The sequence below is a fragment of the Danio rerio genome, chromosome 20, assembly GCF_049306965.1.
Source record: "Danio rerio strain Tuebingen ecotype United States chromosome 20, GRCz12tu, whole genome shotgun sequence".
In the NCBI taxonomy this organism is placed as follows: Eukaryota; Metazoa; Chordata; class Actinopteri; order Cypriniformes; family Danionidae; genus Danio; species Danio rerio.
Genome location: NC_133195.1, coordinates 36,982,302 through 37,001,602, shown reverse-complemented (window position 1 = coordinate 37,001,602; position 19,301 = coordinate 36,982,302). Strand labels below are relative to the sequence as shown.

The window sequence follows — 19,301 nt, the reverse complement described above, 5'->3', positions numbered from 1 at the left end:
TATTGCACTTATACATTCTGTTTATCTGGAAAATACTTAAATAATATGTGCTATATGTTCTAAAATGGCCCTCTACTGTAAACTGACACTCTGGCTCTGAGAGAAGAGCCAGTTTGTAAAAAAAAGTCTTGGTTTTGCTTGGTTTATAAATAATCAAACTCATTCAATGGCACAGCATCCTCTTTCACATCATCTCATAAACTTGATCTAATTAGTTAGTGCTGAAATATCGCATCGTATCGTGATATGGGTGTGAATCGTATCGTGTTGCATCGCAATATGTCACAAATGTATCGCTAATATATCGGATCGTATTCTTTGTATCGAGATGCGTATCGGATCGGCATTATAGCTTAGATGCCCAACCCTACTATATACATTACCAGAGAGAGTAAAATACGTTTTTTGTTTTGCAGTTTTTGTTTTCACGTATTCACCAGAGGCTGATGTGTACGCTTTTTCAGATCTCACATTTCTCCTACTAGTGATATTCGTGCCTGTTCTTCTCACAAAAATCCACCAGAGGCCGCTGTTGACTAACTGACTGACCAACTGACCCATCCCCCACTCTCCCCCTTCCCTAAACCCAACCAATAGTGTTTTAAAAAACACTGATTGACCTCGATGTCATGTTCAATTCCGCTCTGCATCTCAAGTTCGCCAACGTACATGTAGACCTACCGGAAAAGCTGTCCATATGAAAGAAAACGGTCAGCTGGTAAGCGAGAAAAGGAATGGCATCATACCACCCATACCACCCCATAGAGTTTGTTTTAAAGATGTAATGCATACGTAGCTTCTGGCTACATAATTCGTGATCTCCAGAAATGTAGATATGCTTCTTGGTATTGTAAAAAAAATCATATTGTTTTAATAAATTTGATTGCTGGTTGACAAGCAGAAATGAAATGAAACTGTTTTAAAACAATGGACTGACTATAATCATATTAAAAATGCATACATGCAAAAAACACAGTATAAAAAAAAAATCTACATTTTGCTAAATGGAAAATAAAACTTAAAAAAAAAAAAAAAACTCTTACCAACAGGGAAAACCACCAATAACCGAGAATGCATGATTATATGGTGTCATGGCTTTGCAGTCAAAAAAATTCATTGTATTGAAAGCCAATGGGGCAAAAACAGCCCCCAGCATAAATAAATTGAATTTTTGGAAATTTTTAAGACATTTTCCCAAAATATGTGTCATATTAAGATTTGTCACTAAAAATCATTCCATTCGCTGAAACAAAGATAAATGTATGGCCAAAATAAGACTTAAAATCACCCCAGAGTGAATGAAAACGTCCCCAACAGCACATAAGGGTTAATGTCTGCAGTGGACCCTTTTAAAATTCCACGATATTCAATGACAAATGGGAACCCTGTCATAATGAATAATATTTTGTTCCAGAAATCTGACCTGTGGTTTTGCCTGATTTGGGTGGGCCAATGATCGCCAGCTTGATGGGAAGGGAAGGGTTGGGCCTTGGTTGACGGAGATATTTGATTGGATTGAGGATGAAGGTGTTGCGTGTCTCCTTGGAGGCGAAGAAGTAGATGAACTGGTGCAAGATGACTGGAAAGGTGGAGTGGTAAGAGTCCTGTGGAGGCTGGATCAAATCTCCTTCGGTGTACTACAGAAAGTCACAGCAAACTTGAGTGTTTTTGTAACTTCGCTTCTGTTTTTATGCTTTGTCATAAGCTTTGTTCACGCTTGTAGTTCAGTTCAATCCTGTGTGCTGGGCTTAACACACTTGATGTATATAATGATATTTATATCAATTGAGGATTCATAAAGAGCTTATAACAAGTGTAAAGGATTCAAAACAGCACAAGGAATACCTTCTCGCATATAAACAATAAATCTGCTGCAAAGAGAATTGTTTCTAACAGCTGTGTTAAATTGCAACCTTTCAACTGTCATGAGTAAAACCAGGTGTGTTTGACAATTCCTTCCTTTAAAAGGTCGCATCTTGTGACATCATGTCCTGTTTTTGGTATGTTTGGATGTCTTTGATCTGTGCGGCGTTTAGTATTTCTGTCAAATTTAACCAGAATTTGTTTTAAAGTCTGTGTGAAATCAAAATGCTCAATGTTTGTTTTGCTAGTGGTGCACATTTATATTCACAATTAATCCAAGTTAACCCACTGAAAAAAATAGTTGTTTTGGTAATCGTGAATCAAAGTCCGACCCTTTTCTTCTGCATTTGCGGCCCTTTTCTGTTGAAGTTAGTTTTAAAGGCTTTAGCTACAATATTCTGAACTACACCCTCTATAGACGATTTGAGGGAATGATGTGCAATTAAAAAAACCTCCCCCTACTTTATATTCAGTTTTAGTTCATCATACTGAGATAAAAGCCTCAGCAACTTTGCGGTTCACACTACTTTTTAGTAGTCTAAGCTCACTTATTTGATTCCCATCAATAATACACTTATTCAAATGAATAACAAAGCAAACGAGTTGATTTTACATAAACCAATTCTCCAAGTGTGAACTAAAAATCTGTGTGTTTTGTAGATCTTCTTTTACCTTAACAGGATCCCAGCACCCGAAAGCACTGGGATATTTAAAGGAGCAATACAGGAGTCTCCTGGCAAGACTGTAGCTGATTGGCTGACACGTCTGAAACAGTGAGTCTCTGTTTTCCATCAGAGGTTTGATTTCCTTTAGGAGCTGGTACCTCACAATCCGAGGCAAACGGCCAGCACTTATTACAAGACGGGGGATTTGATTGTCTGATAGTAGGTCCTATGGAAAAAAAAAACACACAACAACAACAACACATTCTTTATTTTATCTGTAGAATTTATAAGCCTCGGTTATCTCTATATTTTGCTGGATTTTAAATGTTTTTGGGTAACTATAATTAAATAACGCATTGAGTGAAGCAAAGTCTTATTTGTGATGTTACCTGAGCTAGTTTAAGTTTATAATGGATAAATAAATATGTCTCTAAAACACCATTAGGTTGTGAAAAAGTTGTCATTTTTGACAACTATTTAATAATCTGGAATAGGGGGATTAAAAAAATCACATTTAAAGAGATTGACCTTAGATATTTATTTACAAATTTACAAAATATCTTCATAAAATAAACCTGTGCAACATAAAACTGGTCCAGGGTCACAAAAATGACTCTGTTGCTTACCTTATGAACTTCTAGAACTCAAATATAGTTTTTGTTTTCATAAATTGAATTATAAGAGGTATTCAAACTTCACTGTAATAAGTTTTTAAGTGTCAGCTCTCACAGTTACAAAACTTCTAATATTGACAAAACAATAAACATAGTACACTCATCCAGTTATAAAGTACATTTCCTTAGAAATAAAATGTCATTTTTTATCAAATTAAATCATTATATCATTAATTATTAAATTTAATGTCATTTTATATGTTTAATTTTTTATAACTGATTTCTTTTGTATTTTGCCATGATGACAGTACATAAAATTTTGCTAGATATTTTTCAAGATACTAGTATTCAGCTTATAGTGCAAGTTAAAGGCTTAACTAGGTTAATTAGGGTAATTAGGCAAATCATTGCTAAAGAAGGCTAATATTATTGACCTTAAAATGGATTTTAAAAAATTAAAAAACTGCTTTCATTCTAGCCAAAATAAAACAAATTAAACTTTCTTAAGAAGAAAGAATATTATAGGAAATACTGTGAAACATTCTTAGCTCTGTTAACCATCATTTGGGAAATATTGAAAAAGAAAAAAATATTTAACAGGGCTAATAATTTTGACTTCAACCATAATTGGATCTTTAAGTATCTTCTCCTTACCGTCATGCTAGTGAGGTTGTCATCATCCTTCTCGAACCTCTCGCTGATCTCCACCTCTAGCCTCTCTTCTGCACTTTCCTCTGTTTCCTGTTCCTCATCCTCAGTCTCCTCTTCATCTTCAGGAGGAAACTCCTCCAACAGCATGGCTTCTATCTCCTCTAGTTCCTGCTCTTCATCCACTGCCTCCTCCTTCTCCTCTTCCTCCTCCTAATAGAGCATTAGACTGTCTAATCAGAATCGATCTGTCATCATTGATATTCACCAAATCAAAACTCGACAAGCGAATAAATGACCTGTTCTTTGAGGGGACTTAGAGTTGGTGGGCTGAGTTTCCTGAATGCCTGTTCAGCCATAATCTCAGCTCTTCTCTTAGTGATGGCCCGCTCCTGCAGACCAGTGCAGATTCACTCCAGAAATAACTTCACTTGCTTCATGATAAATGCCTGCTGATAATTTTGTTCTAATGAATTATTTGGCTAAAAGCTTACCCTGATTTCTTTCCGCAGCTTCATGACCAGATGGATCTGTTGTTGTTTGCGCTCCCGTCTCTCTCTCCAGCGGTTGAGCCGTGAAGGCAGGAGACGCCGCACCACCTCAGACACCTCCACCGACATAACTGCCACCACATCTGGAAACAAGTGATGCTCTGCCATAAAGGATACCTCCTCGTGGTTTTGGGGGAATCCCTCCAGAATAAACCCTGTGGATCTTGAATTTAAAAAGGCCTTCTATTACAGTAAGTCACTAATTGTTAACACAAATGTCAAACATTGCATTATAACACAGAAGAAACCCCCGAAAATGGCAGACAATATGTAGAAACTAGACCTTCTTTAACAACTGAACACTTTCATCTCAAAAATGTTTGTAGATTTATAAAAGTTCACCACCACATTTTCCCCAGACAATCTTTCAGAGAGAGAAAGACAGGATTATTTTACTATTCCTTCAAACAGTACAAATAACATTTGTTGTTACTGTTTTTTTTAAATATAGTCATAGCAGTATTTACTAGGGATGCTCTGATCAGGATTTTTGCAGCTGATACTGAGTACTGATTCTGATACTTCAAGCTTTTTAATGCATAAAGCTCATTTTCCCTCTAAGTAAGATTCTTAAGTGCACATCTCTCTTTACCTTAGAGAATAAATAAAGGATGCTTCATATAATGTCTCTTAACCATTTAGGTGTGAACATGTCACGATCAGAAGCAGCTTTACAGAACATAATAGATAGCACAGATTTAAAAAAAAGTACAAAAATGTACTAACAATGCAATTTGAAAACATTACAAATGATGAAAGAAGAATTCAACGTCTCAATCAAGAAAACGTTTGGAGCACATATTTGATGCATAAGAAGCTAAAATGCACACTTTTAAATCCATTACTTCAAGTTCTTACTAAAAGGAAATAGGCTCATAAACTACTGTTTATTGCAATAAGTAAATTGCAAGAAGTTATTTTTCTTTAATGTATGTTCTTCATCTATAAGTTTTGTATGACTGTTACATATGTTATCATATAATCCTGTATGCTTGTCAGTTATATGCTTCAATTAAAAAAAGAAAAGAAAAAAAAAGTAAATTACAATTACAAAAAGCTACTTTATTAAATATTTATGTTGATTTTTAAAATGTATTTATTTATTATTTCCAGACAGGTTTTTAGTGAACTTGGAATATTGTCAAAAACACAGAACTCTCAGTACTTTTATATAAAAAGTCTAAATACATGCAGTAGCTGCTGTATGTATAACCCAGGTGCGCACGTGCATCTTTCTCTGCTTGTAAACGCAAAAACATTTGTGATCGGTTCATGAGATCGGCCAGATCAGCGAGTACCAATCAGAGTATCCCTAGTATTTACACTACTTTTATTAATTCTGTATACATATAACAGATTTTTACAAAGTTTTTTTTCAGTCTGATGAAGAAGGGAATGCTGTTGGATTACTTTTTATCTTGTTGTTGTTTTTTGTCAACTATAATAAATTAAGCTAAATAAAATGAATCCACGGTGTCACGGTGAGTAGTTCGAGTGCTTCACAGCAAGCAGGTCGCTGTTTTCCCTGTGTTGGCATGGGTTTCCTCCGGGTGCTCCGGTTTCCCCCACACTCCAAAGACATGCGGTACAGGTGAATTGGGTGAGCTATATTGGCATTAGTGTATGAGTGTGAATGAGTGTGTATAGGTGTTTCCCAGTGATGGGTTGCAGCTGGAAGGGCATCAGTTGCGTAAAACATATGCTGGATAAGTTGGCGGTTCATTCCACGGTGGCCACCCCGAATAAATAAAGGGACTAAGCCGAAAAGAAAATGAACGAATGAATGAAAATTTTATCTATTAATGCATGAGACTACAACAATGAATAATGCATTATCTTTATATTTTAATATTTATATTAAAGAAAAGTTTTATTATTATCTAAATGGTCTAATAATAGTTACTGATAACTATAACTATAAACTAAACAACTATAAACTATATAACTATAGCTATAAACAAATATTTCATGAAAAAAATGTTGCCTTCACAACCAGCTGAAATAAAAAGTAGTAATAATAAAACAACATACTGTAGGAGCTGTATAATATACACAAAAATGACAGCAATAAATTCACAAAAGGACATCACTAAATTTAATCTAATATTAAAATAGAAACTAAACTATTTCAAAATCAATTACTGGTCTATATCTATGTTGTTGCTGTTTTGTCCTGTTTTGAGCTTCACAATCTAGAACTGCCATTATATAAAAACATCTTCATTTATCCATTAATTCATTTTTCTTCAGCTTAGTACCTTATTTATCAGGGATCGCCACAACGGAATGAACCGCTAACTATTCCAGTATATGTTTTATGCAGCGGTTGCCCTCTAAGCTGCAACCCAGTACTGGAAAACTGCTATAAACTCTCACATTCACACTCATACACTACAGCCGATTTAGTTATTCAGTTCACCTGTAGCGCAATGGGTTTGGTCTGTAGGGGAACCCGGAGCAACCGTGTGTCTTGTTAAATGAATCACATTGAAGTTGAATACTTCAGATTAATTTATTATATATTATTTCAGTCAATATATGTCAGTTTTGTGGTTTGAGATTCACATAAAACTCTCACTTTTCAGTTGTTGTGCTTCTTTGTCTCCGTCAATTTTAATTGATCATCTATTTAAGACAGAATTTGTCCCTTAGATCAAATTATTCAGCAAATGCATTTATTTATTTTATGTCATTTGCACATATATTTAGTTTGAATTGAAAAGAAAACATTTCTTTGTGTTATGTCTTGTTACCATAGTTTCAGTGATTCACGGTGCAAGATCGAAATCCTTTTTCTATTCAAAGAGCCTAGAAACACCAAGAGGCGACACTCTAGTGCAATTTGAGAAACAGCCACTAGATGACGCGGCGGTCATTTTGTAATGAAAACTCCAATAGAAAAACAGCATAACATAAGTCTGTAAAATAAACTATTAAAAGTGCTGATGATTGTGATAGTAAGTGTTGTATTATCGTCTTTCTGGTTGTATCTCAGCTTTAATGTGCTTTTTAAATAAATAAATAAAAAACAAAGCAGCTGCTTGCCATCGCGACTGCAGTAAGATAAAAAAAGTGAAGCAGCTCAAAATAATGTCTGTACAGGATAATAGACAGCTAGTTGAACTGCTGTTTTCTTGAAGAGCTCTGTTAACAAATTCCATTAAAATATACAGTAACTGTAAATCAATCACAGCAAAAATACTGTATTTATATTTACAATAAGTTAAAATACTTAATATTTGTAGTCAGTTTGATTAATGTATGTTGAGATTACTAGAAAAGTTGATTTGATTCAACAAAAAAATTTATGGCAGCAAGTTTATTTTTACAGTGTAGATTTGAGACCACCCAAGTCTGAAAAAAGGCAAAGAAAAAATCAAAGACAAAATTTCAGAGTGTGTTTTGCTTGACATAAAGCCAGTAAACACTGGAAGGTGAAGCTAAAAAGACTGCCTCACCAGTTTAGCATAATCTGCAATTAAAAAAAAAACATTCTAGCTATACTTTAGTAAATGAATAGTTATTTTGTATTTGATTTATTGATCACTCAGTGTTATCAACTCAACTATTTTTGATTCATATTTTGAATGTATGTTGCCTGCACATTTGCACACATTTGTTTTGCCTCTTATGGCTTGATTCTAAATAACTTTGTTGATTTTCATTTATTAAAATATATATTTTGTGTTCAAAGATAATCATTTACATTTATTTTTGATTTTCTGTTTGTTTTTTGCACTCCAACTGTGATTTAGTGATTTAGTGTTTGAAAACACTTATGACAATAGTTTTTGATTTCTTATGGGAATGGCATGTATGAGGAACCCCATGCCAACACGGGAGCACATGCAAACTCCATGCAGAAATGCCAACTGGTCAAGCTGGGACTCAAACCAGTGACATTCTTGCTGTGAGAAGACAGTGCTAACCACTAAGCCACCGTGCTGCCCCATATGAAATTTAATGTATTTTAAATATTTTCTTCATGTTGAGGTGAATAAATAATGACTTATGTATTATCTGCAAGTGTATTTTATTCAATATTAGGAGCTAGCATGTGTGAATTAATGAGTGTGTGTGAATGAAAGTTTACTTGTAGGGTTCCTGGTTCCACCACTGAAATAAAAGCATTTCCAGTATCTCTGAAGGGAGAGGATCTCCATTCTGCAAGTATGCTTTAATGGCCTCTTCATCTTCGGTCAAGGCTTCTTCTTCCTATAAACGAATAAACGCTCAAAATTAGTCAATGATAAACAATGATACAAGCATCTAACCTTTTAGCCCCTTTACCTTTGCGTCAGGACTACCAGATGCAGTCTCCTCAAGACTGGTGGTGTTGTCCTGGTCTGTAGGTGATTCTGCACTCTGAATCCGGGCCTGAGCTTTAAGCAAGCTCTGCAGCTCCTCTGGAGGTTCCTCGGGTGGTTCTGAATCATCAGCAGGTGACACTCGTTTCTGGGTCTTTCGTTGAATGAGCTCTTGCAGACGCTCTCTGAACTGGATGTGGAAAATTCCCAGTTGCTGGGCAAGCCACTTCCCATGAGTCGTCTTCCCAGAACCCCTCACTCCTAGCATGGAGACCCGCAGTGCAGGTGGCTGGTAGTGAACAAGCTTAGTCTTATGTACAGTTTAGGCACATGAAGATATCAAATGTTCTTGTTGCAATTATTTGCTAAAGCTTTTATTGCATATAATATTATCCCAATAACAACTTAAGCTGCAGAAAAGATTACTTTAAAGTTCCTGTGAAATTAGTTATTGACATATTCTTATTAAATGACAACTTTTTTACATGATGGGATGTTTTTTTAAAAGTTGTTTACATTTTAAGACTTTTTATTTAAAAAAACAAATGTTATGCATACTGTTTGCTATAATCGAATGCAAAAACTTTGAATCTCAATATCTCAAAATCATTCAGAACGCAGATAGAACCTTTAAATTCCAACGTGACGATGTCTAGTTATGTACATATTTGGTACTTTTACAGTGTAGTTTAAAAGTATAAACCAATTTATAAACACCTTGATTTTTGTTTTTCAGAAATACAAAATGTGAAGGTTGTAGGTCATTGTCTGATTTTGATATTGATTGAATTTGTGTGTTCTCATTAGCTATTTTGATCTAATTCTACTCATACCTTTAGTAGTTCTTTGTTGGAGATATAGAGTTCAGGGTTCTGCAAGAACTTTTCTAGGGCTTCTTTGCTGGAGAAGTAATAAACTTTGTCTCTGTACTTGGCAGCGTATTCATCCAGACATGGTTGTAGCAGACCTTTCTCCTTCAGAACCACTGGACAAAAATGCTTGGTGTCTCCCAGCTGCCTCTTAAAGTTGAACTCCTAATGGGACCATCATAAACAAAGACAGGTATGATATTCTGAGAATCAGCAATGGTTTGTTTACATAGGAAGAGTTTTTCTTTTTTTTCAATGTTCATCCATTCATTCATTCATCTTCTGCCGCTTTTCCGGGGCTGGGTCGCGGGGGCAGCAGTCTTAGGAGAGAACCCCAGACTTCTCTATCCCCAGACACTTCCTCCAGCTCCTCCGGGGGGATCCCGAGGCGTTCCCAGGCCAGCCGAGAGACATAGTCTCTCCAGCGTGTCCTGGGTCTTCGCCGAGGCCGCCTCCCAGGGGGACATGCCTGGAACACCTCCCTAGGTAGGCGTCCAGGAGGCATCCGAAACAGATGCCTGAGCCACCTCAGCTAACTTCTCTCGATGTGGAGGAGCAGCGACTCTACTCAGAGCTCCTCCCGGGTGTCAGAGCTCCTCACCCTATCCATAAGAGTGCGCCCTGCCACCCTTCGAAGGAAACTCATTTCGGCCACTTGTATTCAAGATCTTGTCCTTTCGGTCTTGATCCAAGGCCCATGACCATAGGTGAGAGTAGGAACGTAGATTGACCGGTAAATGGAGAGCTTTGCCTTTCAGCTCAGCTCCTTCTTCACTACAACGGACCGGTACATCAACTGCATTACTGCTGCCGCTGCACCAATCCACCTGTCAATCTCACGTTCTATCCTTCCCTCACTCGTGAACAAAACCCCGAGATACTTAAACTCCTCCACCTGGGGTAAGGACTTTCCTCCTCTTTTCAATGTTTATAATGAAATCTGAGAGATTTATGTTGAAACTTTTCCAGTGAAACTCATATTCACCCAAAACTTTGATAGCTCAAAATGTTTATAAAGAAAACAAAAGTCCATAGGAATTGAGCAGTTTAATCCAACTCTTCTGAAGAAACATGATTGCTTTTTTAGAGATTTATTTTAGGGTTTAATTCACATATTACTATTGATAATATTATTCATAAACTTTTTTAAGCGACAGAGGTGATTTGGATGAACAGATTTTTAACGGAGCGAAACAACAAACAAAAGTATTTTAATTTTGTGCTGTGAAGATGAACTAAATTCTTATAGAGTGAAGGGAAAGTGAGTAAATGATGACAAATACAATTTATGAAAAAAACTTCATTAAATTAAACAAAAAAAACTATTTTTATATGGATCCCATGTAACCATTAACCGACATCAGACAAATGTGAATATGCAAAAATATGTTGTTAAATTATTTATTATAAATTAAATCAATAAATTATTTAATTCCTGTTAGATTGTTTGTTGTTAATTAAATTATTAAATGATTATTGATTAAAATAAAAGAAAAGGTTACTTACATATAAACTTTAAATATGCTTTGGAGAGGCATACATTCTATTTTACTCCATTGGATCATTTTAAAAAAAGTCAGTTTCATTACTGTAGCATAATGCAATTCTAATTAAAACACAATAAGAAATGTGTATAAAGAAAGTAAACGGGTTCAGTGCTGTCAAAGGTGGATATAACCTCTGATTCTTGTTCCTCTTCTTCATTAACAACATCATCTTGTTTCTCAGCCTGTATCAGCATATGTATAGCCTCTTCCTCTTCCTCCAGATCTGCACTAGAAGTCATTATAGCTTTGTGCTTGAATGGCTCTAAAAAACACACAAAAAACACAATCAGTTTGTTAAGTCGTGACGTATACTGTATAATACTGTTTCTGGGTCCAAGCCGCTACTCGTTTGAAATGAGAAAATATTTGTTTATGGCTTTTAAGTCCTATTACACATTCAAGTGAATTTCATATTAAATCATGGTGTACTGAACATTCTCTGGACTTACTGCATCACAAAAAACAAATTATTTTACAATTTTTAAAAAAATTATTCACTTTTTGGCTATCGGATATCAGGCATGGATATACATATTGTGATTGTGATTTTCAAAAGTATTATATCACTTTGTAAACGTTTAATTATTATCACAATTTGATGAGTCTCCCCATACAGTTTGATAGAGCGGAAGTCACTTTGCGTGACGTCACTTAACAAGTGGATAGCACCAAGTAGTTATAGGAGCTGAGAAACAGGAACTTGCTAAAAGGCCATGCTCTCCCAGAACTAATTTGTACTCGCACTACAGAAAGAAGCCTGAAGTGATGTAAGCTAGCCAATGGCAACAAATCTATGAATGGAGAATGTCATGATTGAAGATGTTTTTTCTTTCTGTGTCTTGCGTTTTAGTGATAATAGAGATGGAATATAAGAATGTAAGTTATGTGATTGGCCTTGCTTTTCTTGTAACATCAAGTCTTGTAACATTTTAAAATATTGTTCTGTGGTCTGATTTATAAAACTTGCATAAAAACCTCCCTAAAAGTGAACGTACACTAGAATAATTTTTCATTTACTAATTATTATGGCTTAACTTATTATTTAAAGTGGCTTAATTAAGTCAATATATTTAAGGTAAATACATGTACTTATAGTTTACACACAGCTGCTCAAATTCTCCCATCAACGTAGCTTTTTATAATCACAATTTTTGTGTGGGAATCACACACTTCCAACCCCGTTTTACATACGTCACTGGATTAGCAAATCTGTGAAAAAGTTCCTCCAGTGCAAAAGCCCCAAGTGGGTGCTAAATAAAATATCTTGAAACAGTCAAAATGACATACTCTCCATATGATCAGTCATCTCTTGGAGGATGCCCTGAGGGGTTTTGTTGTTAATCTCCAGCACAGCGTAGCTGCAGGTTATTGTTTGCTCCATGCTTTCCCAATCTGTCACAAATTGCTTCAGCTCTACTTTAAAGACATCCATCTCTGGGCCATCAGGATGACCGTTTTCCCACACTGTTGGCAGCACCACCTCTGGAAACATAGAAATATGCACAAATATACATCTTCCAGAGCTCATGAAACTACAAATGATGCTCAAGTAAAGCATAAAGCTATAATTGATGATAAAACTGCAAACCATTCTTGCTTGGAGTTTTGCCTTCATCATCAGACTTATCAGAACTTTCTGCAAATATATATAGAAAAAGCACTTCAAAATGTATTAAAAAAAGCAATCATGCTATCAAAATATAAGAATGACCACTGGCAATGTAAAAATTAGTAGATGTTAGTGTGATGATGGGTGTTACCTGACTCCTCATGCACTGTCTCTAGTTTGGACAGAGTGTCAGAATACTGTGAATCTTTCTTTGAGTCCTCAGAGTGTTTCCTGCAAACAAGCATGAAAGCAATGAGGAAAAGCATACCATTTTTTTTAAACAAATGTTTAATTTTTTTTTAGAAATGTAAAAAAAATCATGTTTAAAATATTTTTTAAATATGAAAATATGCAAATGTTCACCAAATCCTGTACAAAAAAAATGTTTTTAGATACATTCGGGAATCAAAATTTAACTTAAACCTGAAAAAAACTAGGAAAGCCTAAAATGTATCATTCAAAGTTTGAGGTCAGATTTATTATTATAATTACATTTATTCTTTTTATTTTTTTATTTTATTCAGCACAAATGCATTCTATTGATTAAAATCCTCTTATTTGTCTATTTCACAAATGTTAGTCTTTTAAACATTCATCAAAACAATTTCAGAAATATATATATATATATATATATATATATATAATAAAAATATTTCCACAATTATTTTTCATATCAGGCAGCACGGCTGTTTTTCTGAAATGATGCCGTCTAAAAGTTCAGTTTTGTCATCCCATCACATTAAAATATATGTAAGATGGTTGTAAGAAGTTTTACTGTATTTGTCCAATTTAGTTTTTTCAATTCACCTACATCGCATGGCTTTGGGCTGTGGAGAAATCCACCCGGAGGAAACCTACAGTAACACAGGGAGAACATGCAAACTCTACACAGAAATGCCAACTGCTCCAGCTGGGGCTCGAACCAGCAACCTTCTTGCTTTGAGGCAACAGTGCTAACCACTGAGCCATGGTGCTGCCTGAACAGTAGCATGTCATTTTCATTTCAGTTTTCACTCCAGTTATGCTAATAGCAAAATTTTCTTTAAATACACTGTATTTAATAACATAAGTACTATCAGCCAGACTTACAGTGTCTCATGGTCTTGTGTCTTCTGCAGGTTCCTTTGGTTTTGTAGGCGAGTCATTACAGCTTGATCCACTTCTTCTTTATTCCGCTCGTACATTCTGGTTAGTACAGTCCTTCCTTTAATAAACAACAAGTGTGATGTATATTAAACAATCTTAGACTATTATGCATTATGTTTTTGCTAATACTTTCTCTCACCCTCTCTGTCATTGTCTTTGAGACAGAATATGATTTCAGGTGTTAAAGCACCATGGATTTCCTCAATGGTGATCAGGTGAGATCTGCTGCTGGGAATATCCAGTATCCATCCTCTTTTAGATTCAGCATCTGCGTCTTCAGCCTCAATCTATCAACCCATAGAACACTCTTAAACAGAAGTAATGCTGTTATAAGTATGTATGAGAGCTGAGGAAGAGGAATTCAATGGTTTACCTCTTTAATGTGCTTCTCTAGAGCATCCAAATAAAGCTCCCGTGGAGCTGGAGACTCTGCTGCTTCCTTTATAGCTTCCTCCACAAAAGCTTGAACGTCTGGGTGATCTTCTGTCACCTCTATTGCTGTAAAAAAGGCACATTATTAATTCATGCTATTTACATATTTTTATACTATGATCCCCTTTGTGTGGGTTTAATAAGAGTAAATATGATAAATACATATATATTGCATTATATAATTTATTATTTTTAATTATTATTATATTATTTATTAATTTATTATTATTATTATATTGGTAGCCCTTTATAGTAAGATCCTGTTAACAGTTAAAGGGATAGTTCACCTAAAAATGAACATTTTGTCTTTATTTACTCAACCTTTGCTCATTTCTTTATTTTTTCAACGTCTTTCTTCTGATAAACACAAAAGAATGTATTTTGAAAATGTTGGAAACCTGTTACAATTTCCTTCTATAATATTTTATTTTCCTATGGAAGTCAATGGATACCGGTTTTCAGCATTTTTCATAATATCTTTTGTGTAAACCCCCACAAAAGTATTAAAATGCAAACATTTTATTTCAGTTGTAGTTGCCAAAAAAATACTTCTTCCTTTAATTTAACTTTTAAATTTAAATTACAACAACTAAACAGAAACTGAAATAAAACTAAAACTATAGAATAAAACTATATGGACATATTTTAAAAATGCTATTTTTAAATAAAAATAACAGAGATGCAACCAAATTATTAAAACAGAAAATACAAACATAAAAACCAATGTACAGTGAGCGCAGAAACTCCTTTGAAATTACTGTGGTGAAATAAATTTCTAGATTTTAAAGACAGTAAATTTTGATTCAGTGGCCTGATACCTACTTTGTATCTCAATTAGGCAGTGAAGATCACTGTTTTTTAAAGAAATCAGATCTTAAACATGCCGATTTTGTAATGGCCTGACAATTCACCAGAATTGCTATTCACCTTATTTTTTGCCGACGAGTGGGCGCTGCCATTTGAATCTTTTTGGCCTGAGACTTCCGGTCTCAATCACTTCCATTCATTTTTTGACGTTAAAACTGCTCGTTACACTGCTTGGTGTTGCAATTTGATATTTTCTTATTATATTATTCTACTTGGTCTGCATAGTCATGCAAACATTTGTTTGTAGAGCAAGTAGTTTGACCGTTTTCTGCCGTTTATTATTCCTAGTCATTTCTCTCATAGGTGACTGAATCGGAAGTTCTAAGACAATCACGAAAACTGGCGCACTTCCGCATTTTAGAATAAGGTCAATAGCTGGCCTACTGGAAATTAAAAGTCTCTATGTACATACCCCTTTGGAAATACACCAACATATTGCAATAAAGGTCTACAGTTCACACAGACTTTAACAATAAAGTATGTTAAAGCGCAGAACATACATTGGTATCAACAAAACCGATAGGAGTAAATGGAGAAATACAGAAGGTCCCATGAAGTTTTTTTAGGTGTTAGAATCAGTATGTTACTCTTAACTAACTTTAATGTTAACTAAACTAATTTTAATTATAGCTTACTTTGACAGAGCTGTAATAAAAATTAAATGCTATTGGCTGTTATTTTAAAGAGGAGGGGCTACAATATGCCCCACCCTGTCTTTATGTTTCAGTGGAGATTTCATCAAACATTCAAATGAGAATTGCACGTTTCAAAGCACTTCACAGGACCTTTAAATATGTTTTAAATCATGGGTTCACACTGGATTCCTGAAGGGCCACAGCTCTGCACAGTTTTGCTCCAATCCTAATCGAACACAGCTGATCCAAATAATTAAGTTGTTCAATTGTCTGAACATCTTGATTTATTGCATCAGCTGTGTTTGATTAGGGTTGGAGCAACACTGTGCAGAGCTGCGGCCCTCCAGGAATCCAAGTTGAGATCCATGTTTTAAATGGTCTTGTCTAAACTTTGGACAATGAAAAGCATTTTACGAAACTTTCATTCTATCATGCCATGGAGTTTATAATGTCACCAAATCAGCATCCTTATAATCTTTCTAACCTGTAGCTTCAAGCTCCATCTTGGCCCTGACCTTCTCCAGGCCTGCGATTGTGGCATCGTGACGAACTTTATTCAGCATGTCTTGTTTCAGCAAACCCTGATTTCTCTCCATCAGCTCCCTGACATCTACCACTAACGCCCCATATTTTTCCGCTAGCAGTCCACACATGGTGCTCTTTCCGGAACGTGGCGGGCCTATCACAGACACCCTGCAGGGCACGTGTGGTTTGGGTTGCAGAAGATAACACCGAGGATTTGCCATGAACTTCTGCAGAGCATCGTCTGACGAAAGGACGTAGATCTTATCCATGAATCTGAAAGACAGAACAGATAACAGTTTTTGGATCACCACCTTTCATCAAAGTTGTCCTAAAACTATAGAACAACCCCTATTCTTGTCCTAAGACAATTTTTGATTTTCTTTGAATGTTGACTACTGTTTATAAGAAGTGTATTTTCACTCACCCGACGGCGAATTCTGGTTTGCCTTTTATGACCTTGCCCTCTTTGAGAGCCACTGGACAGTTAAAGGCCCATCGACTCGTTCGCCAAGGAAAGCCTGGTGCAACGTTCCTACAGGAAGACAAAGTCCGAAAGAGCTCCTCCTACATGAGCAGACATTATGATAAGGGGTATAAAAGGAGGGTCATTTTTATAAAGGTGTGTGTTTTTACAGTATCTGACCGGTTCCATCTGATCGGTAAGCTCTGCGTCCTCTGTTGGCATCAATTGCACAGGAACGGCTGGACACCTCACTGCCATAAACTCCAAATGAGACATTACTGACTGTGGACAAACACAGACAAGTGTAAATTTTGAGTTTTTTCTGTTGAACATGAAAGAAGATATTTTGAAGAATGCCGAGAAGTAGACACTGACATCTGTAGTAGAAAAAATTACTATAAAAGTCACTTGTTTCTAACATTCTTCGAAATGTATGGAATGAAACTTAAACAGGTTTGGAACAAGTGGAGGGTGAGTACATTTATTATTATTTTACAGGTCCCGTGAAATTACCATAAAGTTTTTTAGATGTTAGTTTCAGTCTGTTAGTTTTAAAAGTATCTATAAGCTAGTGTGCTCCAAAGCAGTTACAGAATTTGTGTTTAGAAAATATAATACAGATATAAACATCAAAAGCTTGCAGTTTGTCACTTCCACCAAAATTGGATCAACATTTATTTTTCACGTCCCTTCATACAACAGTTTCTCATCAAATCTTGACCAATCAAATGCTCCCTAGTATCTGACATGTCCCGCGCCCTTCAAGACGCTTCTCATTTCCTTTTCATTTGATGCACTTAATCTCAACCCCTCTCACTGGCAGATCTGTTATAAAAACAAAACCCTATTGGCTGTTTTTTTTATAAAGGGAGGAGCTACTCTATGTCCCACCCTCTCTTCATCTTTTATTTGAGATTATGTCAAACATAGAATTAAAAAATGCACATTTTAAAGCACTTCACGAGACATTTAAATTGACATAATTTTTATAATTTGTATCCTAGGACGTTTAACCATTGCCTTACTGTAGTTGCCAAATTAAATGATCAAGCTATTAAATGCAGGCAGGATGGACTCTGATTGGCTGTCAGTGATTAAAGGGATAGTTCACTAAAAATGGAAATTCTGTAATCATTTACAAGTGCTTTACTTGTTTGTTTCTGTTAAATGCTAGATAAGATATTTTGAAGAAAGCTGAAAACCTGTAACCATTGACTTCCATAGTATTTGTTTGTCTTTCCTACTATGGACATCAATGGTTACAGGTTTTCAGCTTTTTTAAAAAAAAAAATCCTATTTACTGTTTAACAGACACACAAAGATTTGAAACTCACAAAGATTTGAAACCACTTGAAGGCAAGTAAATAGATAGTAATTCATTAATTTTTTTTTTGGCTTAGTCCCTTTATTCATCAGGGGTCGCCACAGCGGAATGAACTGCCAACTTATCCAGCTTAATTTATTCAATTGACCTACATCACATGTCTTTGGACTGTGGGAGAAACCGGAGCACCCGGAGGAAATCCACACAAACACGGAGAGAACATGCAAACTTCACACTGGAACGCCAACTGACCCAACCGAGGCTCAAACCAGCGACCTTCTTGCTGTGAGGCAACAGTGCTAACCACTGAGCCACCATGTCACCTTAAATAGAGAGGCAATTGAGTGAACTATCCCTTTTCAAGTTAAATCATACATCATCTGGACAAACAAACAAACCAACAAAAGATTCCAGCATTTCACCATTTTCATAGTTGATATGATTATAAGTTTTCATGATGCATGATGTAGACTCCGCTATTCTCTCAGAATTAGTTGGATTCAAATGTGATATTTCTTATCAATATATTGTAGTTTCTATCAAGAACAAGCATTACAGCTTGACTGTGGTCACCCACCTCAAAGAGCTCCTCTGGATCTGTGTTTCCATCCAGCTCAAATAAATATGGGGGATTATGGCCGGCCATGTAATCCTACACACCAAACATAGGTATAACTGCTCTTAATGCTCAGGTTTGGGTAATAGTGTATATGCAGGTGTTTAATAGGTGCTGTTACCTTACCTCTAGAGGCCTAAGGATGTTGTCTTTATAACATTTAATCCTGCTGGTGACGTTCTCTGGGTAATTCTCGGTCACTCTCACAAGCTGTGCGATCACGTCTTTCTGTAGCTGTATCTCTTCTATCTTAAACACAGATTTTCAACTGCACTTAGACCTTCAGAATGTGACAGATTATCAGGCGAATAAATACTGGCAATTGTATTCTGTTTCCACTCTGTATTTTGTTGTTCAAGTCAGGCACAAACTTGCTGTAGCAAACTTCAAATGAGTCCACAGGAAGACTTAAAATCACTTGAAGTTAATTGCATCTGGGTTTTAAATTATTTTATGATATGTAATAATTAAACTTTTGTGTATAAAAAAATCTAACTTTAATTTAAACTTGCAATTGTTTTCTCTTAAGCAAGCATGCAATTTTAAAATATTTAGCCTACCCTTCTTTAATAGAGTTATGTATGGTCTTTTCCTTTTAAAAATCTTTTTTTATTGCAGGT

At 35.5% G+C, this 19,301-nt stretch overlaps 1 protein-coding gene and 1 long non-coding RNA gene across 5 annotated transcripts in view; one reads left to right on the top strand and one right to left on the bottom strand.

Annotated features, from left to right (window-relative positions):
- ak9 (adenylate kinase 9) overlaps nt 1-19,301 on the bottom strand; it is a 29,506-nt gene that overhangs the window by 6,959 nt on the left and 3,246 nt on the right. For 2 of the 4 annotated variants that reach the window (XM_073933382.1, XM_073933383.1), the window contains exons 8-27: nt 18,808-18,930; nt 18,643-18,717; nt 16,922-17,023; nt 16,703-16,842; nt 16,209-16,551; nt 14,193-14,317; nt 13,959-14,106; nt 13,763-13,877; nt 12,825-12,904; nt 12,653-12,700; nt 12,352-12,546; nt 11,196-11,326; nt 9,482-9,682; nt 8,632-8,937; nt 8,435-8,556; nt 4,285-4,504; nt 4,090-4,182; nt 3,797-4,003; nt 2,536-2,754; nt 1,424-1,637 (exon numbers count right to left, since the gene is read on the bottom strand). In XM_073933382.1, the coding sequence (XP_073789483.1) occupies nt 1,424-1,637; nt 2,536-2,754; nt 3,797-4,003; nt 4,090-4,182; nt 4,285-4,504; nt 8,435-8,556; nt 8,632-8,937; nt 9,482-9,682; nt 11,196-11,326; nt 12,352-12,546; nt 12,653-12,700; nt 12,825-12,904; nt 13,763-13,857 (2,131 nt within the window). In that variant the 5' untranslated portion in view covers nt 13,858-13,877; nt 13,959-14,106; nt 14,193-14,317; ... (3 more) ...; nt 18,643-18,717; nt 18,808-18,930. The remainder of the gene's footprint in view (nt 1-1,423; nt 1,638-2,535; nt 2,755-3,796; nt 4,004-4,089; nt 4,183-4,284; nt 4,505-8,434; nt 8,557-8,631; nt 8,938-9,481; nt 9,683-11,195; nt 11,327-12,351; nt 12,547-12,652; nt 12,701-12,824; nt 12,905-13,762; nt 13,878-13,958; nt 14,107-14,192; nt 14,318-16,208; nt 16,552-16,702; nt 16,843-16,921; nt 17,024-18,642; nt 18,718-18,807; nt 18,931-19,301) is intronic. The other 2 variants (XM_680817.10, XM_073933381.1) reach the window with 1 other exon arrangement.
- LOC103909328 (uncharacterized) lies at nt 275-10,417 on the top strand. Its single transcript, XR_011007802.2, has 4 exons — nt 275-2,636; nt 4,303-4,532; nt 9,586-9,710; nt 9,837-10,417. It is a non-coding gene; the product is annotated as an uncharacterized lncRNA (long non-coding RNA).